General features: G+C 41.0%; 1 protein-coding gene across 1 annotated transcript; it reads right to left on the bottom strand.

Moving 5' to 3' along the window:
• Positions 1–368: 368 nt before the first annotated feature.
• Positions 369–17,171, bottom strand: LOC136289664 (1-acylglycerol-3-phosphate O-acyltransferase Pnpla3-like). Its single transcript, XM_066183675.1, has 9 exons — positions 16,985–17,171; positions 11,942–12,174; positions 11,519–11,584; positions 8,750–8,959; positions 7,588–7,648; positions 5,237–5,455; positions 4,768–4,900; positions 3,459–3,575; positions 369–2,614 (listed from the first exon to the last, which is right to left on the bottom strand). Exons 1-9 carry the CDS (start codon positions 17,169–17,171, stop codon positions 2,323–2,325), a joined length of 1,518 nt encoding a protein of 505 aa, XP_066039772.1. The 3' UTR covers positions 369–2,322.
• Positions 17,172–21,077: the final 3,906 nt, after the last annotated feature.

Here is a 21,077-nt window from a genome sequence, read left to right on the forward strand (position 1 = left end):
ATTTCTATTTATCTAAGTTAGTTTTAGCTCAGAAAAGACGCATCCTTTGTTTTCTCCCTTCAGACCCAACCTTCTCCGGTTTTAATTATTTCTGTTTAAATGCAACAAGGTATTTGTAAAATAACTGATTGCAGAAAACAAACAAAAAGCCCATCAAAACCCAAAAAAAAAAAATCCAAAAAAACAAAAAAAAATACCCCACCAAAACAAATAAACAAAAAACCCTCACAAAACTTTAAATCAAGGTGACACTCAGTTCCAGCTGGAGTATGAAGAAACATCTCTCAAACTTCAGAGTAGTACTCTTAAAAAAAACCACCTCAGAACCATCAATGACATCAACACATTCTGATTTAATTTGCACTAGGGTGAGTTACACTCAAGAAATCTCAGAGACCACGGGAACAGAAAAGACTGTGTTTTTATTTTAGAAAAAGGAGACAAAATGGGAGCTGTGCCCAACAGAAAAAGCGGTTAAGGTTGATTTAAATGGAGTTAATAAAAGTATTCCAACAAAGAAAGCAAAACTTGGCATTCTTGCTTCAATTCTAACACAAACTGGTAAACTAATGAATGAAGACAATTTAAAACAGATCTTGTATACTTTAATTGTAGTTAGAGTAACAATTCCTACTTCTTTTTTTTTTTTTGCAAGTCTGACAATATATACACTCAAGAAATGAACAGAAGAGTTGAAGTAAAGTAGCACCAGCCTTGTAGAGTACAGAAATAGAGAGCTCAGCACTTCCTCCCCAGCCTAAAATCCATTTGAATATAGTAAAATGCAGCACTCCAAGCTTAGGGAAATCACAGCTGAGAGACTGTCTGAAAAGCAGACCCAATTCAAGTGCTATACTTTTCCCAAAGCTCACACTCCCATGTCCCAGCTCCTGAGCATCACAATCCAACTCCTTCCCCCGGACAAGAGGCCCTGAAGCAGCTCTTCCCAGGGTTGCACAGAGTTCCCTCTTTTGATTGAGAAGCTTCCCAAGGTCACAGGCTCCCCCCAAACACACGTGCAAATCAACTTTAAAGCCATTATTGTTTCCTTCTCCTCAGAAATTGTACAAGACCTGGTAAGCCATCAGGACAGTAATTAATCCTAATATCACTTTCCTTCCCAGATGCCCTCAACCACTAATGCATTGTCTTTGTTAAAATCATGCAGAACCTTTGTAGTGGAAATGGTTTTAGCTGCCAACTCTAAATAGAGGTATGATTTGGCTAAATTTTCAACCTATTATTTGAGACCTCTGCAGAGCTCCCTGAATATTGACACCTCCACCAGGTTCTACACTTCTGCTGCTCCTGACAATCTTGGGAAACTTCCTTTGGGTTATCAAACCTCACTGAGACAGGAGAGACACCTTCCTTTTTCTTCCTTTAGCAACAGGGAAGCAAAAGAAGGAAAGAAAACTCTCTGAAACTGGAAGGGAAAAAATAATCAGGAAACAATTAGAGAGACCACCTAAACATCATTCACCACTTGCTATACATTGATTTTTGTTAACATCTTCTGTAAAGTTTAACACTTTCTCCACACACTGTTTGCTACTAACCACCGTTACTATTTTACCTATTTTTCAATACTTAATCAAGTATTAAGCCTTTATATTAAGTTCCAAAACAAAAAAAGTCCTCTGAAGTCACTGAAACTGTACTTGTTTATACTTCAGGGGAAGGTGCCCCATTTCTCATGCCATTTTCGCCTGAAGTATTTCAGGAGGGAAAGAGACACAATAGGGACTGCAGAGTAGATACAACTACCTAGAATAATACTGTTTGTACAGTATCTTGTGCAGACAACTTTCCATAAACACAACAGTATGTTTAAATATAAGGCAAATGGACACTGGAGGCCACTTAGAAACTCACTTGTGTATTCCTCTTAAGGGAGTAAAAATCCAATTTCATTTAAGTGCTATAAAAGTAATCCTAACACATAATATTGTTAAGAATTACATTTTTAAAAAGGTCCTCTTATCTATGCTTGTTTGTCTAACAATCTGTTCACAGAATTTACATTTTAATGCTGAAAGTAATTTTTAAAAAGACTGATTTCCAGAGAAACACTGTTTAACTACAAGTCTCAGTACAGCTGATTTAGCTGGTGTTTTGACAGAGCTATAATCTGTTACTTAGTATAGCAGCCACTGTTTTTATAATCCTTAAAACAGTAAAATTCCCAAGGCAGATTCGTCAGGAAGCTGTAAACAAGTAATTTCCCAAGACTTATTGGCAACAAAGGAAGTGACCCCTAGTCCAGGTTTTAAGTTTCTCTGCCAAATTTCAATTTTGGAAACTGTGGAATCTACTTCCCAGTTAATACTCTGGAGCAGTTTGGAAACTTGTCTCTGAGGAAGAGTCAACATCTATTTCCATTGCAGACTCCTCAGGATTTGGGAGGAAATTAGGATAGGACTTTAAGTCTGGCTGGTCCTGGCTATCAGCAGGAGCATTTTTCAAAGCTGAGTGCATGAAGCATGAAGATTCCCAGAGCCAGCTCTCAATGTGTGCAGCAGAGTGAGGCATTTTAAGGTGGCAGTATGAAGAACGAAATTCCACAGTAGATGGGACAGTTTGACGTTTTTTTAGCGATGCATAATTGTCTTTCCTGTTTAAAAAGAAGGAAGGAAAGGAATATTAGTGTGTCAATGGCATTTTTGTCATATTTACAAGGAGCAAATACAGTTGTTCATCTTCCCAAAGGCCATCTCTGCATTCCACTTTACAATCAGCTTGTCATCACCAACCTGAACAACTGAAAGAGAACTTGTGTACACTCTAAACCAGCACCTGAATCACCAGGTTTGCCTTTTCCAATTGGAGAAACAGGAAACTGAAGTTTCATCCAAGAATATCCTATTTTTAAAAAATTTTTCTCTTCTCTCTTGCAGTGCTTTTGGGAAAAAAAGACCAAAAACCCAAATAACAAAAAACCAAGCAAACAACATGCACAAGCCCTCCCACAAATAAAAACACCTCAACTTGCCCCACACAGACACTTCCACACAGCTTGAGCTGCTTTTCCACAAGAAATAAAACAGTGTTTGTGTTTAGTCACGATACAATGACCAAGGAACCCTTCTTAGAAGCTATTTCTGAGACAACTTTGTCATTCTGTGTCTTCCCAAAGCCTGTCTCAGATGAAGAGACTCAGGACTGGTAAGTCTGGAATATGAGAAACTGCTAAATAAGGGTAAAAACAGGAAAGTGACAATCCCCAAATTCATTGTGGAAAGGAATCAGAAATATCATTAAGAAAAGAAGGAAGAAAAGACACTGGATTACATTTGCTATCAAGTAACTGAGGAGAGGACAGTAGGATGAATAGCAAATTCATACCAAGAACTACATTTTTTGCTCAGAGAGATGCCTCAAAAACCAACTAGTGTTATTCAAGAAAAGAGAGAATTTCTAAAACTGTGTCATTTGCATGCAGCAGCACAGCACTTTACCTGGCTGTAGAGAAGAGCTTGCTTTTAGCCTGGGCATAAACTGTGGCAGCAATCTGAAAAAGCTGCTCCTGCATCCATCGAACGTCAGCGGGCATGTCAGGAAACCAGTTCACCAAACTGCAGGCAAAACCAAAACAGAACTTCTGTAATCAGGAGATTTTTAATAAGAGTTTTACTTTTACACACCCTGTCCCACATCCAAACCAGCTTTTTTCTCCCCAGATCAACTCCCCTAACCAAGGTGTCCATTTCTCCTCAACCTCTCTGAATTCCCATCCAGCCCTCTCATCTCTCTTCTACAGGCTAAGAAAAGGGGTAGCACAAATCACCGCATTCTGAGTGGCTGACCAGTGTGTGAATTCTACACCCTGTGACAAGCACAGGAATCCTGCAAAATATTCCTGTCCCCAAGACCTTTGTGGTAGGAACTTTCTGCTCAGTTTCAAGCAAGGTGGAAGAGGAAGGAAGAACAACAGAAAAGCACAATGGAAGAACAAAGAGAAGGCAAAGCAAGAACAATGCCCCAAATGTACTTTTTTTCCCCCCTTATGATACCCTTAACAGGGGTCAGCTACATCAGAGTGGGACAAGGAAGAAAAGCCCACAGAGAGATCTGGGGAAACTTGCTTCTTCCCCATCCACCGAAAATGGCACAGAAGTGCCACATTCAGTGGTACATAAAATACTTCACTGAAGTTCTGTAAGGTTAGATTACCAGAACTGATTTTTCAAAATTTTCTAACAATAGTCATGACATCCGCTGCTCAAAGACTGGAATTCTCTTAAGCAAGCATAAAGCTTAGGATTTATGGTGCATTCATTGAGCATAACTTCTCCTTGACAAGAATTAAAACTTATCATATTAAACCCTGCTTCAAGAGCACAACTTTCAGTCAACCTAAACAAAACTGGTAAGAAAACTGATATGGTGAGTAAACAGTGAATTTCACTCCGGACTTCAAAAAGCAGCACAAGAAGGATGTGGAGAGTTCAGATACCCCTGCAGAATATGGTTATGAAGAATGTAACCCTGGAAAGCAGAACTAAGGGTACTTCTTTTGAGCAATTACAAGGGAGCTATTAGTAATATGAGTATATGCTATTTAAGAATCTTCTTAATATGTCTATTTATTTAGCCTTGGATTATATAGGCTTTAGGAGAATGCATCAGGTAGGTAGAAATAATTGGTCTTTCGACAGTTACCACTTGAATTACAGTCCCAGAATGCCTCCAACACTGAATAAGCTCTCAATGAGTACATTTCCAAACTGATGATAATTCTGAAAGGGTTCTTTACAAGTTCCTTACCGTAAAGCAACTGAGTAAGCAGACTCCACTGGGAGTGTGTATGGCAGCATCAGGTAGGATATCACCCTCATAGGGAAGAGTTTAGAGAACTGAGCATAGAGTCCATTCTGTTCTTTACAAGCTTCCTGCAGTGCTTAAGAATAATTATTAGGGAAAAGATGTTACACTATCTGAAAGCAGTTTCAATAACTTTCTCAGAGTTTTGTAATATCCAGTCAACATTATCAAGTGTTACTAAAAAAGGCTCAGTTAGAAAATGAAAGAATTCATCTCAGGGCACTCTTACCATAAACTTTCTCTTTGGTATTTTAAAATACGGGAACACAGACTCATGCCACAACATTATCCAGGGACAAAAAACAGTATCCAGAACTTCTAAGCAATAGATCTAAGAATTAATGTAAAAAAAAAAAAAAAAAAAATCGAAGTTTGCCACTCAGAGTTACAGGAAACAGCCTGAAGCATGCACCTTTACGAAGTCTGGGAGGTAGACTCTCAAATATGCTCTTCTCCAAAGGCCATGGATTTTGCTTTAGGTGATCATTTAAGCTGGTAATTTTCAAAGTTTCCACTCTGTTATTTTCTGTCAATTTTCTTCTCTTCACATGGTCAGTGTGTTGTTGTGCATCCTCATGAGGGGTTTTTTTTGTGAAGGACAAGTGGATATAGATTGAGTCATTCAGAATACCTGAAAGAGTCAAGAGCTTTCACTTAGGTTTGATCCACAGGTCTCCAGAGTACCAGTACAGCACCTGAGGTCTGTGTGTCTGAACAAAGACCTGTCCTGAGGGAACATCGTCATCTACCCCATGTCAAATGCACTTGGCTCTTAGGATCCCACAAAAGTTTAATCACAGTGATGGTTCTTCTGGAGATTTAGGTCTTACTTTAAAACAGGTTCTAAAGAAAAGGAAAAAAGTGAACAATTAAGTGAAACTGCCCTGGAAACATACAGTCATTTACCAGTGTTGCTTTCCTGCAAGGAAGCAAAGGATTTAAAGGAGAGGAGGAAAACAGATTTAATATGTATTTGAAAGAAAACACCTAAAACACATCAAACATTTGGGAAATTTGACATGGCAAGTATCACATGAGTACTTTGAGGCGTTGCTACAACAGGGTTGAAAAGGAAAGCAACTAGATTACAATATTTTTTTTCAGTTGTATCCAAAATACAGATCTAAATCAACATGGGTTGCATTGCAAAACTGGCGCCAATTAGGAAATAGCACTGATAATTACCTCAGAAACAAGCACTAGATCATGATTTCAAAGAGAAAAACACAAGAAGTGTATTTACACTTGGTTTCCCGAAAATCTATAAAATTACATATGAAAAAAGACTTCCAAATTTGACTAGAATCTATACCTGCATACAACAGAACCTATATCCTACTTGCAAGTACTAGTAAAAGACAAATGTCAGAAGAATATACAGTCATTTTAACAAAGGAAAATATTTGAAGTGTCACAGATGGGGGGGTGGGGGGAATTAATTCCTACAGCTGAAATAACTTAATATGAAAGCTAATGCATAATGAATGACCTTGGAAAGGTTATCATTATCACTGATTAAGCTTGACGCAAAACAACCCTGTGACAGAATAAAAACAAAGTTGATCACAGTTTCAGCAGTGTGAAAAGGAGGACAATACTGCAGAGAAGACATGGGGCAGAGAGACTGAGGAGGAACTGCAGGGAATGTCAGATATTAGTGTCAGATGGAAACTTGCACACAGGAAACCTATGGGTGCAGGACGGCAGCAGAACCCAGCTCAGCACAGACAACCACAAAGCAGAGGCTCTTTGTAGAGCTTGTGCTTTTAATCACCTGATAAAAGCTATAAAGCAAGACTGTCTCATTAAATAATAATAATAATACATAAAACAACATTATGGAAAATCAAGCTGTTAAGCAGAACTGTGAGGTTCTTCAGTGAAGAGAATTGTTTCAAGACAACTTGAATATTCAGTAACCAGGCATCAGCAGAGTACATCAATGACTGCATTACATCCTGCAGCTGGTACTATCTGTAATACTGCAAAAGTCCCATTTCCATTCCCATTCCTCTGATCTGATCCAGAACCAATTTGCTCCTGCATCCAAAGACTACAGGGCCCAGGCACATTTAACACATGGGTTAACTTCATCCTAATATCAAGTTACTGTTTCCAACTTGTTTGTCTCAAAGCTTGCAGAGCAATTACATTTATCAATATAAACCATGTTATTAGAATTCTACGAGTAGAGTAGTGGAACTCGTAATTCTTCTTCCTAAACTTATGTGGGTGTCAACAACTGCTCCATTTTAAGGTGTCATCTTCCAAAGTCTTTTCTCACACAGAGGGTCTGTGTGTGACTGTGTTTTTATTTTTGTTAGCCAGCTCCTGTTTCTGGACTACCAGAAAATCACTTGGATGACAGCAGAGAGGAGGCAATAGAGATACAGGTTTCAGAGGAGTGGGAAGCAGTAGCCTATTCTCACCCTGCACAGTTAAGACAAAGCCAAGTAATAATATGATTTGCCTAGAACTGGAATTCTTTGGAAATTTCACTTAACATTTACTTCACACAGATTTGACAAAACCCCAAAAGTTCAACTTTTGTGTGGCACTGTTTGACTCAGGTGAACTATAACTATGGCATCTCTACAAGAATGAAACTATCATGATCCCTCCAAAATTCTGGAAGACCAACCCCCTTCTTAGCTACACACAACCCTCACCCTTTTTGTTTGTTTAGATCTGGAGTTTTTTGGTTGGTTTTTTAAACTCAGGTTAAGACCATATAATCAATAATTATCTAAAAGTTTAACATACCATTCTTCTTCAAGAATTTAAGAGCATCCAAATATCCCTGCTCACAGATCTCTCCGAGTACCTGCAAATATAGAGTAAATGAGTCAGACAAATAAAAAGGAGTTTCAACTGCAGATCAACAGTTGGCAGAATGAAAAGCCATTTTCATTCACCTTCCAGTCTTGTAAGAAAAAAGCCACCTTAACAACTGCTGGAATACAACAGATTCAGGTTATTATGGCTACTGTGATGATACATACATGATCAGGTACATTAATTTATCTTACAGATGCACTGAATGATGGCCTTCAAACAGATTAGAAGATTTCCCTCTCCTCTTGTTTCCTTGATTAGCTCTTCAGAAGCTGCTAGCAGCAATGAAACAGGGTGTTTGGAATATGCCAATTCCCTTCCTTCCCTCCCAGTGCTTCTCACTTCCCAAAGCTTTGAAAAATAAGCCGTGCAATTCTGATGCTCAGGCGCAGACTTATCTTCCCTATGAAAATATCTTTTACTAGATGGAATACCAGCTCACCTACACAGGGGTACTAGTAAAAAAAAAAAAAAAAAAGAAAAAATAAAAAATAAAAAAAAAATAAAGCCTGCATAAGTAGAATTTAGAATTTGTCTTGAAGTGGTCAAAAACGCCTCAGTTAAAATATATCTGCAGCAGTCGGAAAAATTGCTTCTTTGCTGTTTTATATCCCATGCCAGTTGAAAAGGTCTTATTTTTTTATTTTTTTCCAACTCGCACAACAGCAATTCAAGAGCATTTCCCTCTTCAGATCTGTAACTAACAGCAATGAGCAAAGTTTAAAGGCAACTTGCCTGTGCCAAGTATCAGTTAAGACCTTTACAAAACCATGAAACTTTAGAATGTCTTCTAATTTCTTAGCAGGTAAACATGAAAGGACTACAAACTGACTGTAGTTAATTTCCCACTGTTGATTTTTTGATAGAATCCTGTGATAATTCCCAAATAAACACTGAAAGCCAGTAGCAGGATTTGCATTTTTAGCCCGGAGAGAGATTAAACCAAGGAGGACGTAGACAAAACAGGAAAACATAGAAACAAGATACACCTCCAGAGAAGTTTGTGTGACTGGATGGAATGCTAAGACACTGCAGTCTTCTGCAAAAGCTTTCATGTGGAGAGGTGAGGCAAAGGAAGGCAGGGGCTGACCTTGGGTTCAGGTGGAAAGAGTGCTTGTGTTAAGCGGTAAAAGTTGCCCAGGCTGAACTGAATGCTGGTGTTGGTCACGTTCATCTCGTGGAAGTTGGCTGACTTCCCCTTGGGACAGATGTCACACTCCCCAGCAAAAGGGGACACTGTGATGGTGTTCTTACACTCATAGCGAGGCAAGTTGTCACTGATCCCTCCGTCCACATAGCGCTACAAAAAGGAACAGGAACAACACATCTCAAGGGCTGACAATGTCTGAGCAGCAGAGGCCCCCACACAAGAATGAAACAGCACTTAAGGCTGTAACTTTAGCCTGGTGCTCCCAAGCTAAACGTTTTGAGTGGCATGATCTGTTCTCTAATGCCAATAAACATTCCTACCTACAGTTCCACAGGCAGTGCAAGCATATTCTGTTTGGGATTTTTCTTTATGTTTTTTTTAAAGATGATAATCCTACACAACATGCAGAGAAAAGCAGCTCCGTGCTTCAAAGTTCAGGTTCCAAGATATTAAACCATTCTAACTTAAAAATATTCTTCATAATTAGAATTTGATAGAAAAGCATCAAAAAAGGACATAAGGAAAGTGTGAGTAACAATGAAACAGTGCTTCAGAAACTTTGCCAAGTCACAGACATCTACACATGCTTTGTGTTCAAGTTCCAGGTTATGCTTTTGTCTCCACACTGAATGGCCCATTTGCATACTTTTAGTGCATCACCACCTCAGACACTTTAAAGTTACCCCAAAGCTCTCTGTTTTGTGGTAACTACTGTCTAGTGCAGCAGCTGCAGTGGCTACAGACAACCCCTCCACTCACTCACAGCAGCCAGCTTTCCAGTGGGCCACAGGAAACGGGTTTGCTCCCAAACCACCAGCTTTGCTGGTTCAGAGGCTACATTTTCCTCCTTCCTAACAGGCCAGCAGAACTAAGATGTAGGTCCTTATCAAACATACATGCAACAGAGCAGCGATTTGAGCAGGAGCCACCTGGATTATCAATTTCAGCTGCCCTGATACTCAGGCCCTTACCATTGTGAGAAACACATTAGGAATTAGGAAGAGGGCAGCTCATGGCCTGTCAGCTTCCCAGGATACCCTTTGGACCCAGCAGCATGCAGCTCCTGCCAAACTTTAGGTGTGTAATGCAATCACTAAAGTACAAGTGAAATCCCCAAGTTGTTCATGACATACATAAAATACAACAGGTCTGGCAAAGGAGGACCCTTCTCATGAAATTATTAAAAGGTGCCACTGCTCTACTGATCTAAATGGTTTTCATTATTTGGAGTATCTGCTCAGCTGTTCCTCCAAGTCATTTTTAAATCTAAAACCACTGCTGTGTTTGAAAGGAGTAAAAAACCCAAACAAAAGCCACCACACCCAAAAGCTTTTGGATGGCAGTTAGATACACCTCTTAAATGTTATCCTTAAGCCTTTGTTTTACCATATACAGGCAGGAATGCCAAGCAGTAAACAGCACAAAGGTGCCACAAAGTTTACATTTTTGACACTCTGTTGTGCTTAAGCCTATAGGAGTCATGTCAAGCATATGTAAACGTGGTATTCTTACTTAATTCCACCCAAAATTGCTTCCTGAGCATTAAAATCGTATCAAAATAATTGCAAAGATTGAAAGAATAGAATGATGCCTTCCTTTCCTCAAAAAATGGCCAAATAAAGCATCACTTGTATGGTTCTGCACTCTGCACTAAGCCTTTTAAAATAACGTTGTCTGGTGACAAGAACTGAGCAGCCAGATTAGCCTGGATCCACCTAAACCTTGGATTCAGTCCAACGTCCTGTTTTTCATAACACCTTTAATCTGGAAGAGTTTAAGGAGACATACGAGGTTTAGAAGTACAGATAAAGAAAATTCCTATACAGTTCTAATCACTTTTGCTTAAATTTCAGCATGAAGAAAGAAAAGAAAACATGTCACCTCTGTTCTTTACCTTTAAATACTTGCAAATTGCCTTGAGAACAGGGTGTAATCAACCACTGTTAAAGACGTTTAAAGTTTCCTTTCTTCCTTCCCTTCTCCTTGTGCAAGGAGCACCACAGTTGGAAGGAAAGCAAATGCAAGTGAATAGAACAGGGTAATAAAAAGCCACCGATGTCACTGCCTCGATTTGAAATGCAGATCTGCTTCCAGACCTGTAATTACAACACCTACAACAAACCATGCCAACATCCCTGCAGTTTTTGTCTCTGTAAGGGGGGATTTCAGAGAGCCCAGTACAGTCGTGAAGTATTAAGAGGCTTTTTAAAAGCCTTCTGGCATTAAAAAGCCTTGTTTGCACCTAACTGAACACAGAACTTAAATCCAGTTGTAAGGCAGATCTCCCTACAGCCAGAACACGAAGATATACAATAAACTATACCAAAAGATATTTTTATGAACAATTATAGGTGACTCTCCTTGTAAATTTGTGCAGGTGAAAGAGCATCACTTCCTTCAATAAATATTTATCCATAGGTTCCATACTTATTATCTTATCTTTTTCTTTTGTTAATGAATTTTAGGGGGCAAAGGAGGGTCAGAGTGACAATATGTGTGTGTTAAAATACACATAATATCTTCCACACATTCAGTGTTCCTTTTTTCTTTTTGCAAAGGTTTTTTTTTTTTTTTTTTGTAGTTTGCAAAGTACTAGAAGCTATGATGAAGGTATTTATTTTACAGTAGGATAGCAAAAAACCCCACATGCATTCTTAATATTTTCAGAATAGCCAGAACTATTGTTAGATCTTAACAAGAGAGACTTACCACACCTCTAAATGATGGTGGAATGAGGCCACAATAAATAGGGACAAATGAACTACAGATTAAAGCCTGTAAGAAAAAGAGACCATAAAAATTAAATGTTAACTGTTCCATTACTGACATAAACATTTATCTTTAGAAAATAAATTCTTATTCTCTAAGGCTATAGTTTCATTAGATCCACTGCACTTTTAAGGCATTTATTCTTTTTTATGACTGATCCCTTGCACCTCCTCCCTAAAACAGTTCACAGACACATCGACTGGGAAAACGAGTACATGAATCTGATGTAAAAAAGCTTGAATCCCTCTTTAAAACACTGTCAGAGTAACAATACCTGAAATGCTTAAAGCAGAAACCCAACAGGTGATGTTAAAGGGACCTAGGATTATAGAAGGTTCTAAAAGTTACCAAAAAGAAACATACCTGTATAACTTCTTCTTTGGAGTTAAAATTAGATATCAAGGCATTTTTGCCATCTGATACTCTGGTGAGTGAAATACACAGTCTGCCTGATGACAACTGGTGCGTGTTCTCTGGAAGATTTCTCATCAGCCCATCTCTTATTATCTTTATCACATTAAAGGAAGGATGAAGAGGACCAAGATTTCGCTTTCTAGCTTCTTTGGCTAATGCCAGAACATCTGCACAAGCCTGAGCTGGAAAGAAGATGCATTGCATTTAACAGCAGAAACACAACCCACACTTAATAAAGCATATCAAGAGCTCCAACTTATCTCCCTTACAGCTAGAACAAAAATACGAGAGCTTTCTAACAGATTAGGTAACTGTCCAACGTGTTTAAGGAGTTTAGGAGTTTTCTGAGAGACAAAGAAATCACTTTAAACTTTCAAAAAGATCTCCCAGTGAAGATTAAGCTACTTATATGTCATTAAGATGTAGACTCTAAGTGTAAAATACCCACATGAGATACTTGCATTAGGAATTATTCATTCCAGAAACACATTTTTTGAGGGAAAAAAAAATTATGAACCAAACTTAAGGTTTCAGGGCACTATTTCTCCTCACTGATACATAAACACACTAAAGGGAGCATGATTTGTGACCTGGTAGGAATGCCAGGAGGGAAGTTTTGAAAGCAGTGGGAAAGGAATGTGGAAGAGATCCATAATACATCACACAGGTCTCCACCTAAATAGGTCCATTTTTACAGTAACAGACACATAATAATCTTTTCTCCAATTAAATCTAGGTTTGGGAACTTCAAATCACTACAGAAGACAGGACTGTTCCTGAAGAACACTAAAATCCTTTCAACATTTAGTCACAGGAGGAAGAGCAGCACATCCACCTGCAATGCATTGTTTGAACTTAGAATGTGACATTTCTCCAGGGCACACTTTGAGGAAATTGCTTGTCAGTTTGGTAGAGGAGAGGGGAGGAAGGTCAAAGTAACACCTTATCAACCTGAGTGATAGGCTACAAGGTCTTCTGAAAATATTTTCAGAACTTACATACTTGAACTTACTAGAACAGAAAAAATATAATTTATCAGGTTAAATGTGTGCACTGCACTGGCAATAACTCTGCTTAAGCCTTTGAGCTCATATTAATTTCCAAAAATATTACCTTTCTACAATGTTATTTCCTCCTCCAAATAGCAATAACTAAACGTTTATCATTCTCAACCAAGAGTCTGCATCCAAAAGAGCATCTCTAAAATATCTGAGGTACCAGACACACTCCATCTTTATTACTTCAATTCTTTCATTCCATCCTCACAGAGGGAAATCTTGGGCCACAAATCCACTGACACCACCTGTAGTAGCCTGACACCACCTACCATCCCAGAAGACAGCAAACAATTTAGACACAGCTCACTGTTCATGGTCAAATATATGTTTACCTTAGTAAAACACATTTTACACGCAAATAAAAAAATTGCACAAGTCACATTCTGACAAGTGACAAAGCTACTTCCAAAAGCAGAATCAGGCAGTCCTAGCAGTTCTAATTTTCCCTGCATCCAGATATTCGTTACCAACTCCATTTTTTTTTCTTTATTTAGCAATGCTCAATCTTCTAAACTTCCTAAAACCAGCCGTGTTGCAGGAGTCTGAGATACTGAACTACCAGAACTCTGGCCAGGAAGAGCAGTCTTGGAGCATATGCAATAATTACCTTTTCCAAAATAAATACAGTTCTGAAAACTTATGCACCAAGCAACTTGCCTGTTCTAAAATACAAACCAACAGCAAACAAATACATGCAATTTGATTTAGCAGTTACCCATCATTTCCACACAAAGAATTTCTATGCCTAAAGTAGTTAATAGGAAAAAAAGGGGGGGAAAAAAGCCGACATATTTTGTTTATTTTAACATATTTTAGACCCAGAAAGGGCTCCAAATCAAGGAGAGAAAAAAAAAAAAAAAAAGCAAAGCTCTATCTAAGAGTATGTGATATTAAAACACTGAAAATTTACAAAGCTTTTTGCTATTTAATTTAACAGACTTCAAAGTGGTCCAACTCCTTTCCCTTCTCTCTTCGTTTTCCAACATGACTAAAATACAGTTACTTCTTAGGCTGGTGTATTCCAAAACAGGAACTTCTCCAAAAGGGACTAAGGGCCAGAGCTCAAGTCAAACTGGGATTTTAGGCAGGTCTTGATCCATCTATTTTATTTTAGAAACACAAGACAGCTAAAGAAATTAATCTTCCTAATAAATGTGAATTGTTTCTTGTTATAGTCCTGCACTCCTACTTTTAATTGTTCATTTACTATTCGTTTCACAGAGTAAAACCTGAGAAGTTTACCCCACAGAGTAAAACCTGACATTATATATTCACAGCCTCCACTAAACTGGCTCTTTTTATGTGCCCCACTGGAATGGATGATCACAGCACCATCAAAATACCAGATCTCCAGGACATCCAAGGAGTGCAACTTCAACATTTCAGTTTGGAAAAGCCTGGAATGCACTTCATCCTCAAAACAACACTCATGGCTAAGCTTCCCAACCTCCCCCAAATTTAACGAGAGAAACCTCTCTGTCAGTCCACGAAAGTATACTTTTCTTCCCCCTTCAATGGCTAATGATTATAATTATCCACATTTGAAGTGCCACAGACTCCCCACCTATCCAGAAGGTAATCTGAATCAAAGAGAAAACCCTTCACTTAAAACATCTACATCTTAAAACATCTACAAGGCTGCAAGAAATGAAATATGCTCTTCAATTCCAGCCACAACCCCTGCTCACAGATTTGCACCCCCTGTTTGTGTGCACCAGCACAGGGCTGAGTCCTGCCCAGCCCCAAACATGTCCAAGTGTGGAGACCCCACAGCCTCTCGGGGAACCTGTTCTTTTATACTCTCACAGCAACTGTCTTTTCCTTACACCTCATCTGAATTTAGCAGGTTCCAGCTTGTGCCTGCTGCCCTCTCATCCTTCTGCTCACCTCTGGGCAGAGCTGAGCTCTGTCTACCCACAGTAAAAGGCAACTGTGAAAAAACCCCACAGGACTTATTACACCTCTAGCTGCAGGAACTACCAATACTGCACATTAAAGTATATCAGAGTAAGAGAGGCATACAATAAAAACTCACAAAATGTGTCCTATCATTGTACAACAGTGTTTCTTTAGAGCTTATTTACCATCCTCTGCTTTCACACAAGCTCACAAAATACCGCAGCTAGAAACTCAAGAGAATTAGCGTGGGAATGCCTTATTAGTTTCATCAATTTACAGCAATTCACAGATTTTAGAATGTGGGTGGTTTTGAATTGTCTTCCAACATTCCCAAGTGATTTTTTTTTTTTTTTTTTTTCCCTCAGTGAAAACACACTTGCCCATGGAATCTGCTACCTTGGACAGTGACCACACATATATTCTACTAGTTAGAGAAAATAAAAAATCTCAGTTGGCAAATTAAATTGGTCATAACTGGGAAAGGTAATAGTTTGAAATCTACAACTCTTAATTATTAAAGTGCTAAAACATTTAAAAGCTGTTATTAACTCATACTGTCAAATAAACAATATACATTTTCTGGGCTTAAGTGTGCTTCAAATATCTAAGACAGCTTCCTTCTCAAATCACTTACAATGACTTCAGACATAAAACTGGGTATGTTCCAAAAAACAGCTGTTGGGGAAAATTATTATTTGTTTTAAAAGCGGGCTTATAATAACTCAAGTGTGTCACGTCCAGACATTACAGCAAAATTAAATTAAGCGGCACAAGTTTACTGCTGAAGGTTTGAAGAAATTAAGCTTATGTCCTAGAGCTGCAGCAGGGACAAGCACTGCTCTCCTGTACTTACAGGGAACTTCTGCTTGTTTTAGTCAGTGGATTTTGTCCTCAGAAATTTAAAAGCAAAACCCACAAACCTCTCCAAATTCAAAAGAGGTACTCATTGTTCTCTTCCTCTTCTAAGACGAAATCTGAGTTTACAAAATCCTCTAGTTCTAAACCAGTCAAGGCTGCTGCTAGCAAAAACAATCAGTGTGGAGTCATGAACTAGACAAGCATTACTTAGTGGATTTCTTCAGTATAAAGACAAAATCACTTTCAGATTTACAGATATTTCATACAGTTTCTTAAACTGCAGTCCAGTCGCTATCCTAAACACCTTAGTATTTTGATAGCTTTTGTTCAGTTCAATTCATTAGAAAAATGTACACTCATGAGCCCTAAATAGTTAAAAGTAAAAGGTGTATTTTTCCTACAGCTAGAAAACAAGTGTGTATTTCACAAAGCACACTACATTTAGTTTCAAACTAACATCTTTATCCGACATAATCACAACACAAGATTACTTCTATTATTCAAATGACAACTAAAATCAGTGATTTTCACCAATCCGCTATTTCTAATCATACACCTAAGCGACCTTTGCAACACACACCGTGCCCAGATTAGAGAGGAAAAGCACGTTAAAGCTAACCTAAGCCCCGACCTTAACTCTCTTAGCCTTACCCCAGAAAGGAGCAGCTTTGGAGGAAGCAAGCTAAAGCTACCCGGCACCTCCCGTGCAGGGAGATGCTCTATTTCCCAACGAAGCGCAAACACTCTGTTTACAGCTGATGACAGGGCCTGGCCGACTTGCTCTGGAGAGTGTCAGGGCTCAGCCGCCGGCCGCTCTCCCAGGTAATTCCCGGACTTTGGACAGCGGCGGTGAGAGCAGCCCCTGACGCTCTCAGGGACGGGAGGAACCCCGACCTTTCGGCTAGTGAGGGAATCGGATCGGGCATCGCCAACACCATTCCCTGCGCCCGTTCGGATTTAATTCCCACGGACACACGGTTTAGGGGTGAAGAGAAGCAGAGAATCGGAGCCGGCCCGGCCCGGCCCGGCCCAGGAACCCCGCTGCCCGAGCGCTCCCCGGGGCCGCGCCCGCCCTCCCGCGCCGCACCGGGCCCTGCCCGCCGCACCTGCCCCTTCCCCGGGGCTCCCCCCGCCGCCCGCCCCGCCCCGCCCCGCTCCCCCCGGCCCCACCGCTGACCCAGAGAGCCGCCCCCGACGAGGACGGCGCCGGCGAGCGCCCCGGCGGAGGCGCCGTAGATGTGCCGCGCGTCGCGGATGACGTGCGGGGCGCGCTCCTGCAAGCAGGTGGCGGCGCCGATGTGGTAGACTCCCAGGAAGCCGCAGCCGGCGAAGGACACGCTCCAGCCGCCCTCACGGTCCAGCATGGTGGCCGGTGGGCACAGGGGCGCTCCGGTGGCAGTGGCCGCTACCCGGCGACTGAGCGCGCTCGGCGGGGCCGCCCTGCGCGTTACACGCCGGCCGCGCCCCCGCCGCCGGCCGCGCCGCAGCCAATCCCGTGCCGCCGCTCGGTGGCACAAGGCGCCCCAGCCAATCAAAGGGCAGATGCAAATGAGGCCCCGCCTCCTCTCACCCCCGCCCTAGGCAGGGCGCGCTCCCGCGGGTGCGAACCGCGCCCCGAGTCCCGCGCCGCTCGCTCCCCTCGGCCCCGTCAGAGCCTTCAGACCCCTCAGAATCTTCGGATCCCCTGCCTCGGGCGGCCTCCGCCGGCCCCCCAGCCCCGCCTGTCTCCGAATCCCCGCCCCGAGCGAAGCGGCCCAGAGGGGCGCGGCCCGCCCACCGCGCTTCCGAAGCCGCCCGGCGTGCGGTGGGGTCCGGAGTTCGTGAGGGACAGTGGGTTCCATGGTCAGTGAGGCACAGTGGCTCCGGGTCCGTGAGCTGGGGTGCCGGCAGCCTGCCGGGCGGATCGCGCCCTGTGATCCGCAGGTAGGGAAGGAAGGGATCTGGGATCTGCCAGGCACGGCGGGCAGCGGGAGGCGGCACCGCTCCCCCGGCCGTGGGAGGTGCAGGCTTAGCAATCACCCCGATTATCCAAGGCTCAAAGGAATCCGCTGTGCCAGCCTGTGCAGGCATTCATACCGCATGATGTTCTCTGCTTAACACTCCTGAAACTTAAAGAAAATTCGTGATTATAATAACACTAGTCTTATAACAGGAAGATGATAGAATAATCTGCTTTCAGGTTGCAATTTCAATCTGCAAACAATTCTGTGTTCATGTTCTACCGGCATTTTACAGAAAGAAGTTCAAGCAAAGCAGCTTGAATAGCATCATCTGGCAGAGTTTCGGTAGTGCCAGCTGATTGATGCATCGAAACTAAGTGTCAGGTACTGGTGGACTTCTGGAGGTCTCATAATCTTTAAGACTCTAAAGACCTCGTGCTTTCAGCTCTGCAGGCTTATTTTCCTAAACAATAGTTCAGATAATTCTGTGTGGTGCTGCACTGCAAGCCAGACATATGCTCTGAATCCTTTTCTGCTCAAGTCCTCTCAAATCCATCTGAACACATCCAGGTAGGGTCTAGCTCCCTGTAAAATGGGGCAGGTTTCCTCTAAAATTTGTAAGAACTGGCATTTGTGTCACCACAAATCCCTGAGTTCCCACTAGGCTCACCCTGCAGTGCTGGTAGAGATTGAGTGGTTCAGAAGGGAATTCACAACAATTGCCTTGCCCAGAGGGAACTCCCCAAAAGTCGACTATGAAAATAAAGCAGAGAACAGCACATCTGAAATCCTCCAGGATTTAATTGCCTCACTAAGAACTGCAGAAATCCTTTTTAGCTACCTGTATGCAGCATTGCATCGTAACAATGGGATGTTATAACATCTCAGAAGAGTCCAAGAGGAGTTCATGCTTTCCAAATACACCTAGGAGTACACCTTATGTTGTGAGACCTTTTATTTATAGAAAGCGCTGCCATGAGGAGAGCAGAATTCAAGCTCTTCTTCAGTCTGAGTGGACTTGAAGCCATAATTCTGCCTCTAAATGAGCACCACAAGCACTGGGCTGTATTTCCATTTTTTCCACTTCTAAGTTACCTCTCTAGCCACTTCTGTCTTGTTGAGCCATTCAGCTTCATTCACTATTTCAATGAGCAGAGCAGGGAGTGTCCTAATCCCAATCCTGCCTGGTTTTAAGGTGCTTCCCATTATTTAGGGAAAAGGGTGGTATGAAATTGAACCTCTTTCAGTTCACAGGGAAGGAAGAACCTGAAAAGACAGATGAAACCACATCTCACACTTCCTAGAAGAGTCTTCTTTCATTAAAAATGTGATTGTGACTCCTGTAACTTTTCCATTCTCTTCTAAAGGAAAGGCCCAGCTGTGCTATATTTTGTATTTGCTTCATGTGTGCTCTCATGCTATTTACTCAGACTTTAAGTGTGGAATAGTACCATTTCTTAATCCATGTTTTGGAAAATGGACACTGAGATGTTCAGAGAGTGTAATTTCTAGACATCTACAGAAATCTGACAGAGCCAATTAAATGGCAGGCAACCAGGGGATTTTCAGAACATTATCACATCAATAGGTTTTTCAGGACTAAGCCCAGTTTTGCTAGTAGACATCAACTCTGTTTGAAAATGGTTTTTTTAATCCCTAAACTGTCACTGGAAGCCTGTTCCTGAACCACATTTCCCAAATAGTCAGGAGGAGTCTTATTTCTCCTGTAAAATGGCCAGTTCATGACCACTGCACCTCTGCTTTGGGTCCTTTCACATTATTATCTCCTATATAACACTGACAATGGTAAGAGTGCTGAATTTTATTCCCTTTATCCCCCATTCTGTGACTCTCAGGGAGCTGAGCTCCTCTGGCTTCCGCTCATGACACAGGTGCTACAAATGCTCCCCAACCAGTAAAGCAACTGATCCTTCAGACGGGGCTTCTCTAGAGCTCTACACAGTCCTTCCTAGGGAAGCTGAATCACAGATTCTGATTGCTTGTGCTGTGATGAACTGGTAAATCTAGGTCCTTCCCTATCTCAATTTACATCAATGTTTTTAAATGTATTGCAATTCCCCCAGTACACAATACCAAATTTGTTCCCTACACTGGTGTCCCACATATGCCCAGCCTTTTTCAGTAGCTGTGTCTTTCTGGGCTGATTGTAACAGATAGTGTAATTTCTCTACTACATCATCTCTAGCTTAGGAAATAGCATCTCTTGGAAAAAAAAACAAACAAGCAAAAAAAAAAAACCACACGGCAACAAGCAAAAAAATTTACGCTGAGGTGCATAACAACAGGATGGATCCCATCCAAGAAAGGTGATACAACCTCGTCACAAGCACTACCAACCCTACTGCAATTGTACAAGATGCAGTTTTGAGATTCATATCAAGTTTATATCAAGTTTTTGATCAAGTTTATAGTTTATATCAAATATTGTTGACAAGTACCAAGTGCTGTTTTTAATCAAGTATCACTCCATGTACTATATGCTGCAATCCATGTTGCAGACACATCTGAAATCTTTTTCTGAATCGAGGCCATCATAATTTTCCAGTAATTTCAGGAACATGAAGTAAGGCCTGAAAGGCCTCATGAGGAAAATCAAATGTATTTCAGTGGGGTTGTAATCTACCAGGAAACTTGCAATGCAGCTTGCAAACTTCTGTAAGCAGACACTGACCCAACCCAATGTCTGGCATATAAACTCAGCAGACACACCTTCTGTTTGTCATTTAACCACCCTTCATCCTCTCCATTTAGCAGCTGTGTTAATTATGATACAGGCATGCCATTTTCCTGAGATGTGGACTAAATAAAATCTTTCATGCAAAAAGAGAGAAACTAGTAGTGCACTTCTAAGGTGCCTTTAACTCCTTAGAAGAAAAGTACCATTTAAGTACCTGCAGGTAGTTGAAGGCACATAATTTATGGGAAAAGGAAGCACATAGGATGGAGCACCAGCAGGAAATGACACGCAGTACTGGTCAGGTGACAAATTATCAGGTCTGAGATCTTGGACAGCTGTGTAAATCTGACAACAATTTCTGTAATTGGACAGAGAAGGAAGTCCAAGAAGTTACTGCTAAGCCTTGCTTGGAAACAACGAATGTTTTCTATGATTTTTTTTTTTTTTTGCTTCATTAAGGGATTTATTAATAAAGCATTTTAAAAGAGATTGATGTATCACAATAGCCTTTTTCATGGGGAAGGTGGAAAAGGATAGATAAAGGTGGTCCCATATCAACAAGTCTAGTTTCAAAATTGGAGGGGAAGTCTGATTTACTGAGTGCTAAGCCAGATCTACAGCCTAGAACTTCC

This window comes from Chamaea fasciata, unplaced genomic scaffold (genome assembly GCF_029207755.1).
Source record: "Chamaea fasciata isolate MVZ Bird 193981 ecotype frontalis unplaced genomic scaffold, bChaFas1.0.hap1 SCAF_5, whole genome shotgun sequence".
NCBI classification, from domain to species: Eukaryota; Metazoa; Chordata; class Aves; order Passeriformes; family Sylviidae; genus Chamaea; species Chamaea fasciata.